Source organism: Eleutherodactylus coqui, chromosome 2, assembly GCF_035609145.1.
Source record: "Eleutherodactylus coqui strain aEleCoq1 chromosome 2, aEleCoq1.hap1, whole genome shotgun sequence".
Lineage (NCBI taxonomy): Eukaryota > Metazoa > Chordata > Amphibia > Anura > Eleutherodactylidae > Eleutherodactylus > Eleutherodactylus coqui.
The window spans coordinates 84,510,706-84,519,480 of NC_089838.1; the positions used below are offsets into that span (position 1 = coordinate 84,510,706).

The 8,775-nt window shown below is 49.4% G+C and overlaps 1 protein-coding gene across 4 annotated transcripts in view; it reads left to right on the forward strand.

The window, feature by feature from the left end:
* The window catches only part of DBN1 (drebrin 1), a 94,816-nt gene extending 86,315 nt beyond the window's left edge, over nt 1–8,501 (forward strand). For all 4 annotated transcript variants that reach the window (XM_066591159.1, XM_066591161.1, XM_066591160.1 and 1 more), the window contains exon 13: nt 7,509–8,501. In XM_066591159.1, coding sequence (XP_066447256.1) covers nt 7,509–7,597 — 89 coding nt within the window. In that variant the 3' untranslated portion in view covers nt 7,598–8,501. The remainder of the gene's footprint in view (nt 1–7,508) is intronic.
* Nucleotides 8,502–8,775: the final 274 nt, after the last annotated feature.

The following is an 8,775-nucleotide window of genomic DNA, read 5'->3' on the forward strand; positions in this document are numbered from 1 at the left end:
CAAAATTGTTTCCTGGATCTGCTGTCTGTTACATGATCGTTGTCATCCCGCCAGAGGGAAAGAGTATACATAATATTATACGCTGCCTACAGTATCTATCTGCTGGGGGTTGTAGTCCTAATTAATACGCAGCTAAGTGTTACAGCAGGCTTGCGCAAAATTGTTTCCTGGATCTGCTGTCTCTGTTACATCAGCGCTGTCATCCCGCCAGAGGGAGACAGTATACATAATATTATATGCTGCCTACAGTATCTGTCTGCTGTATCAGCTCAGCATTTTAAAAAAATAGAAGCAAAATACTTAAGGCCTACTACTGGCCTTTGGCCACTTGACTGCTTCTGCGCTGTGAATTCCACTAGCTCAGTCATACGCACCTACGTCTCACTACAGGCGTGCGCAAAATTGTTTCCTGGCTCTGCTGTGCGTTCCGTAAGGGAAGTCAGCCTCCAACCACAGGCCAATAAGCGGCACATTTAATTACAGCGTTCTGTTTCTGCACTACTGGTAATACAGCATGCTGAGGGGTAGGGGTAGGCCTAGAGGACGTGGACGCGGGCGAGGACACGGAGGCCCAAGTCAGGGTGTGGGCACAGACCGAGCTCCTGATCCAGGTGTATCGCAGCCGACTGCTGCGGGATTAGGAGAGAGGCACGTTTCTGGCGTCCCCACATTCATCTCATAATTAATGGGTCCACACAGTAGACCTTTATTAGAAAATGAGCAGTGTGAGCAGGTCCTGTCGTGGATGGCAGAAAGTGCATCCAGCAATCTATCAACCACCCAGAGTTCTACGCCGTTCACTGCTGCAACTCTGAATCCTCTGGCTGCTGCTCCTCCTTCCTCCCAGCCTCCTCACTCCATTCTGAGGAGCAGGCAGACTCCCAGGAACTGTTCCCGGGCCCCTGCCCAGAATGGCCAGCAATGGTTCCTCTCCCACCGGAGGAGTTGGTCGTGACCGATGCCCAACCTTTGGAAAGTTCCCGGGGTCCGGGGGATGAGGCTGGGGACTTCCGGCAACTGTCTCAAGAGCTTTCAGTGGGTGAGGAGGACGATGACGATGAGACACAGTTGTCTATCACTCAGGTAGTAGTAATTGGAGTAAGTCCGAGGGAGGAGGGCACAGAGGATTCGGAGGAAGAGCAGCAGGACGATGAGGTGACTGACCCCACCTGGTTTGCTAGCCTACTGAGGACAGGTCTTCAGAGGGGGAGGCAAGTGCAGCAGCAGGGCAGTTTGGAAGAGGCAGTGCGGTGGCCAGGGGTAGAGGCAGGGCCAGACCGAATAATCCACCAACTGTTTCCCAAAGCGCCCCCTCGCGCCATGCCACCCTGCAGAGGCCGAGGTGCTCAAAGGTCTGGCAGTTTTTCACTGAGAGTGCAGACGACCGACGAACAGTGGTGTGCAACCTTTGTCGCGTCAAGATCAGCCGGGGAGCCACCACCACCAGCATGCGCAGACATATGATGGCCAAGCACCCCACAAGGTGGGACGAAGGCCGTTCGCCGCCTCCGGTTTGCACCGCTGCCTCTCCCCCTGTGCCCCAACCTGCCACTGAGATCCAACCCCCCCTCTCAGGACACAGGCACTACCGTCTTCTGGCCTGCACCCACACCCTCACCTCCGCTGTGCTCGGCCCCATCCACCAATGTCTCTCAGCGCACCGTCCAGCCGTCGCTAGCGCAAGTGTTGGAGCGCAAGCGCAAGTATGCCGCCACGCACCCGCACGCTCAAGCGTTAAACGTGCACATAGCCAAATTTATCAGCCTGGAGATGCTGCCGTATAGGGTTGTGGAAACGGAGGCTTTCAAAGGTATAATGGCGGCGGCTGCCCCGCGCTACTCAGTTCCCAGTCGCCACTACTTTTCCCGATGTGCCGTCCCAGCCCTGCACGACCACGTCTCCCGCAACATTGTACGCGCCCTCACCAACGTGGTTACTGCCAAGGTCCACTTAACAACGGACACGTGGACAAGCACAGGCGGGCAGGGCCGCTATATCTCCCTGACGGCACATTGGGTGAATTTAGTGGAGGCTGGGACAGAGTCAGAGCCTGGGACCGCTCACGTCCTACCCACCCCCAGAATTGTGGGCCCCAGCTCGGTGGTGGTATCTGCGGCAGTGTATGCTTCCTCCACTAAACCACCCTCCTCCTCCTACGCAACCTCTGTCTCGCAATCAAGATGTGTCAGCAGCAGCACGTCGCCAGCAGTCGGTGTCGCGCGGCATGGCAGCACAGCGGTGGGCAAGCGTCAGCAGGCCGTGCTGAAACTACTCAGCTTAGGAGAGAAGAGGCACACGGCCCACGAACTGCTGCAGGGTCTGACAGAGCAGACCGACCGCTGGCTTGCGCCGCTGAGCCTCCAACCGGGCATGGTCGTGTGTGACAACGGCCGTAACCTGGTGGCAGCTCTGCAGCTCAGCAGCCTCACGCACGTGCCATGCCTGGCCCACGTCTTTAATTTGGTGGTTCAGCGCTTTCTGAAAAGCTACCCACGCTTGTCAGACCTGCTCGGAAAGGTGCGCCGGCTCTGCGCACATTTCCGCAAGTCCCACACGGACGCTGCCACCCTGCGCACCCTGCAACATCGATTTCATCTGCCAGTGCACCGACTGCTGTGCGACGTGCCCACACGGTGGAACTCTACGCTCCACATGTTGGCCAGGCTCTATGAGCAGCGTAGAGCTATAGTGGAATACCAACTCCAACATGGGCGGCGCAGTGGGAGTCAGCCTCCTCAATTCCTTACAGAAGAGTGGGCCTGGTTGGCAGCCATCTGCCAGGTCCTTGGAAACTTTGAGGAGTCTACCCAGATGGTGAGCGGCGATGCTGCAATCATTAGCGTCACCATTCCTCTGCTATGCCTCTTGAGAAGTTCCCTGCAAAGCATAAAGGCAGACGCTTTGCGCTCGGAAACAGAGGCGGGGGAAGACAGTATGTCGCTGGATAGTCAGAGCACCCTCCTGTCTATATCTCAGCACGTTGAGGAGGAGCATGAGGAGGATGAGGAGGAGGGGGAAGAGACAGCTTGGCCCACTGCTGAGGGTACCCATGCTGCTTGCCTGCCATCCTTTCAGCGTGTATGGCCTGAGGAGGAGGATCCTGAAAGTGATCTTCTTAGTGAGGACAGCCATGTGTTGCGTTCAGGTACCCTGGCACACATGGCTGACTTCATGTTAGGATGCCTTTCTCGTGACCCTCGCGTTACACGCATTCTGGCCACAACGGATTACTGGGTGTACACACTGCTCGACCCACGGTATAAGGAGAACCTTTCCACTCTCATACCCGAAGAGGAAAGGGGTTCGAGAGTGATGCTATACCACAGGACCCTGGCGGACAAACTGATGGTAAAATTCCCATCCGACAGCGCTAGTGGCCGAAGGCGCAGTTCTGAGGGCCAGGTAGCAGGGGAGGCGCAGAGATCAGGCAGCATGTACAGCACAGGCAGGGGAACACTCTCCAAGGCCTTTGACAGCTTTCTGGCTCCCCAGCAAGACTGTGTCACCGCTCCCCAGTCAAGGCTGAGTCGGCGGGAGCACTGTAAAAGGATGGTGAGGGAGTACGTAGCCGATCGCACGACTGTCCTCCGTGACGCCTCTGCCCCCTACAACTACTGGGTGTCGAAGCTGGACACGTGGCCTGAACTCGCGCTGTATGCCCTGGAGGTGCTTGCTTGTCCTGCGGCTAGCGTCTTGTCATAGAGGGTGTTTAGTGCGGCTGGGGGAATCATCACAGATAAGCGTACCCGCCTGTCAACCGACAGTGCCGACAGGCTTACACTCATCAAGATGAACAAAGCCTGGATTTCCCCAGACTTCTCTTCTCCACCAGCGGACAGCAGCGATACCTAAACAATACGTAGGCTGCACCCGCGGATGGAAGCATTGTTCTCTATCACCATCAAAAACGTGGACCTTTTAGCTTCATCAATCTGTGTATAATATTCATCCTCCTCCTCCTGCTCCTCCTCCTGAAACCTGACGTAATCACGCCGAACGGGCAATTTTTCTTAGGTCCACAAGGCTCAGTCATATAATTTTTGTAAACAATTTTTATACGTTTCAATGCTCATTAAAGCGTTGAAACTTTAACCTGAACCAATTTTTATTTTAACTGGGCTGCCTCCAGGCCTAGTTACAAATTAAGCCACATTAACCAAAGCGATTAATGGGTTTCACCTGCCCTCTTGTTTGGGCATGGGCAATTTTTTCTGACGTACATTAGTATTGTTGGTACACCAATTTTTTGGGGCCCTCGCCTACAGTTTAATCCAATTAATTTTTTGCCCACCTGCATTAAAGCTGACGTTACATCAGCTGTGATGGGCACTGCAATGGGATATATTTATGTACCGCCGGTGGGTTCCAGGGAGCCACCCATGCTGTGGGTCCACAGGGAGTTGTAACTGCATGTGTCCACTTCTAAAGAACCCCAGTCTGACTGGGGCATGCAGTGTGGGCCGAAGCCCACCTGCATTTAATCGGACGTTACCTCAGCTGTGATGGGCAATGCAATGGGATATATTTATGTACCGCCGGTAGCTTCCTGGCACCCACCCATGCTGTGGGTCCACAGGGAGTTGTAACTGCATGTGTCCACTTCTAAAGAACCCCAGTGTGACTGGGGCATGCAGTGTGGGCCGAAGCCCACCTGCATTTAATCGGACGTTACCTCAGCTGTGATGGGCACTGCAATGGGATACATTTTATGTACAGCCGGTGGGTTCCAGGGAGCCACCCATGCTGTGGGTGCACACGGAATTCCCATTGCGGAGTTGTACCTGCCTGTGACTATTTATAAAAAAAACGCGGTCTGACTGGGGCATGCAGACACCTTGACAGAATGAATAGTGTGTGGCACATAATTCCCCATTGCTATGCCCACGTGTGCAGCTCCTGATGGAGGTGGCACAGGATTATATTTCTCATTGCTTCTGTACAGCATTGTGGGCTATCGCCCCGCCCCTTTTAAAGAGGGTCGCTGCCTAGCCATGTCAACCCTCTGCAGTGTGTGCCTGCGGTTCCTCCTCATGGCAGACGCACTTATAAATAGACATGAGGGTGGTGTGGCATGAGGGCAGCTGAAGGCTGCGCAGGGACACTTTTTGGTGTGCGCTGTGGACACTGCGTAGTGCGGGGGGGGGGGGGGGGGTTCGGCAGCATGTAACCCAGGAGAAGTGGCAGTGGAGTGTCATGCAGGCAGTGATTGTGCTTTGTTGTAGCTAGTGTGGTGCTTAGCAAAGGTATGCCATGCTAATGAGGGTTTTTCAGAAGTAAAAGTTGTTGGGAGGGGGGGGGGGCCCACTCTTGCCGCTATTGTGGCTTAATAGTGGGACCTGTGAACTTGAGATGCAGCCCAACATGTTGCCCCTCGCCTGCCCTATCCGTTTCTGTGTCGTTCCCATCACTTTCTTGAATTGCCCAGATTTTCACAAATGGAAACCTTAGCGAGCATCGGCGATATACAAAAATGCTCGGGTCGCCCATTGACTTCAATGGGGTTCGTTACTCGAAACGAACCCTCGAGCATCGCGATAATTTCGTCCCGAGTAACGAGCACCCGAGCATTTTGGTGCTCGCTCATCTCTAGCCTTTACAAGTAGGTTTTTAGCGTTTTTCAAGCTTGGTTCCACTGTGTGAACAAGGCTTAATAGGTGCTGGCCCTTATCATCCCCACTTGTGTAATTCTTTATGTAGCTGTACTGGCTTTGGTCTACTGCATGAGAGCACTTGTTCTCCTATCAATGCTAGAACTATGCTTTCTGTGCACACAAAACTTTGTCCTCTTATGCCATGTTTACACAATGTAGATTAAGCTTTGAAAATTTTAAAAAACGTACAGAACAATGAAGTGTACGTGATTTTTCAAAAGGGGAAACAAGTGCAAAACCCATCATTATGGAAGTCAGTGGAAGGTATACAGTAGATGGTCTATGAAGTTACATATTTTTCCCAGTATGCCACATGCAGTTGTCAAGTGTGGTGTAAACAAGTACAGTACGACCCCCTCCTAGGTGCAATCAAGGTGTATTTTTTTCGTTCCTTGCAAAAGCATGAAAGTCAGATTTATAGCAATAATTAAAACTATGGCACAATGGCTAATAATGTGTTAGGAAAGATCTACACTGGTGAAGCGAATCTCCACTTTTTAACACCGTAATTTCTTGATTTCTTAAAGAGGTGGTCCCATTCTTATCTATTTTGCTGCAGGAAGCAGACCGCTCCGTACATAGCTTGCAGTACCAGCCTGGACCACTATGCTAAGTCCTAGTCACTTCAATAGGACTCAACCTGCAGTACCACCCCAAGCCACTGTACAATGTACAGAGCTCTCTGCTTCAAAACAGATGGACGTGGGACAACCTCTTTTAAGATTTATAAAGTATTTCTGGTACTTGATGTGTGATGTATAACGTCCTCTCCTCCTGGCAGTGTGAGATCGGCGGAAAGAGGAAACGGCTGCACAATACAATTTGGCTGAAAGTAGTGACTCCTTCTGCCCGCCTCATGTAAATGAATAAGCTAGTAGTGCAGTCCGGCCATTTTATGTGCCATGTTTGAAAATGTGCGCCCTCAATTGAATGAGGGTGTCAATGTGACACCCCAGTTTTGTACTGCGATAGCAAACTGAAATACAATGTCCTTACATGTGAAACTCTGGGAAGGGGAACAAACAAAAGAACACTAATGAGACTTTGATCTTGCCGCACAATATGATATCATAAGATACGCAAGGGACATAGAGGATTCATTTTGGGGGTAAATATTAATAAACTGCCTTAAAACAGATGGAAAAATAAATTTTTTTAAATTATTTTCCTCAAAGTATTGGTTGGTATTTTTATTTATTTATTTATTTAAATTTCATATACATTAAAGCAACTCTCCAGTCAGGAGCTCAAAATTGATATGTAAGTTAGTACTTACAGGGGCTGATTACCTGCTGTTTATTTTTCCTCATATCTTGTTCCTTGGCTACCTTTTAGCTCAGCTATATTAGTATAGAGCTCTAATCTGTGACTATAGTTTAACTATAGTGCCTAGTCTGTGGCAGTCTGAGACACACCCAATGTTTCATTATTGCTTCAAACTGCATCCTCCGTAGCCTGAACCAATGATTATACAGGGGCGTGTCCCAGACTACCTCTGACTAGGCACACTAACTAAACTATAGTCACATAGTAGAGCTTTGTCCTAATATAGCTGAGTGAAAAATAGCCAAGGAACAAGATGTGTGGAAAAATAAACAGTAAGTAATTGCTTAGAGGGGATATCGACTTCCATATCAATTTTAAGCTGCAGACTAGAGGGTCACTTTAAGTTTTTTTTAATTTTTGTCTTTTTTTTTTACAAATTTGGAACAAGAACCCTGCTCTGTCCTGTAAAAATGAAGGAAAAACATTTGAGTAAATTTGTTAAAATTATTCCCATCTCCTGCAAATGTGATATATTCTAAATTGTGTATTTTTCGATCATCTAAGTAAGCGTTCTCTTGTTATGCATTTCAGAGATTGACATCACATGTTGGGACTCCGACCCAGTCATGGAAGAAGAGGAAGAAGACGAAGAAGGAGGCGGTTTTGGTGAAAGTGCTTAGTAGTAATCCCTCCTTCCTTCACACGTGCTAACACACGTGACTAAAACATGTGACACAGCCGTTTAACAGCAAAGTAATGTAGTGATGGCTGAGGCTTCTGACCCTGCTGGAGCCATGCTAGTAAGACCCTGCCTGCTTCCCCCCTCTCTCTTAACCACCATATGTGATTGGGGAGGGGGAAGGAGTTGGAGTCAGGTCGTCATTTTACTTCTCCACCTTTCAGTTATTCTTTTCTATATATTCTAATAAGCCAGTCATATCCTTGCTGGTATCTCTCTGCTTTATTTGACACGATTCTGGGGATTGCTATTAACCCCTTTTAGGTTGAGCAGAAGTTGTGCATCGGATCCAGGAGCAGCAGCCAAGCACCCTGGTGCCCTCAGTGTTATTAGCTGGATTTCTTTTCTGACCAGCCTGTGCCGACTGCCTTTTGCATTCGGATTGAAGGATGCAAAGAGCATTTCTTGTTGTAGTTTTATCTTTGTAACTTTGTTCCTGCAGCTTTTTGAGGAAACAAAATAGAAACTTATGGCAATAATTAACCCTTTAATACCCCTGCACAACCCCACAGGGCAGGGGGGCATATTTTCCACTGTAGCATCCCCCCCCCACCCCCAACCCTTTCATATTATTCATTTTGCTCTGTGCTCCTATTTATTCCCTGGATGCGGGGGTGCCATGCCTTGTTCTTGGATCATGAGCTCCTGCTGGTAGGTTAGCGAAGATGGAGGGAAGTTGTGCACACAGATATTTTTTTCTGTTGACCACCTCTTTGACTCCTTGCGCCTTATCATTTCATGACCTACAGCAAAGCTTCATTTTCTTTTCCATGTTTAGTAACGTTCTGAAAGCACAACACTGTACAGACTGTGCTCGTGTGTTAATAAAGGAGTCTGGATCCAAACATGGGCTCTTGTGGTTTTTTGGGGGGGGAAATTGGATATTCTGGTCAAGTTGAACTTTATTCTGCAATTTGATCATTTTGGGGATCTTATTTTGTTGGCTGATTTAAAATATAACACTACTCTAACCTTATAACGCCATCTGACATGGTGTTTGCGCTTTAGTTCAGTAATAGAAATTTAGTTGCGGATGGTTTTTCTTTTGTGGTTTCTCCATAGGATTCTCTACGTGAATTCAGAGATGCCTATAAAAATGTCAAACCAAAAATGCTACCA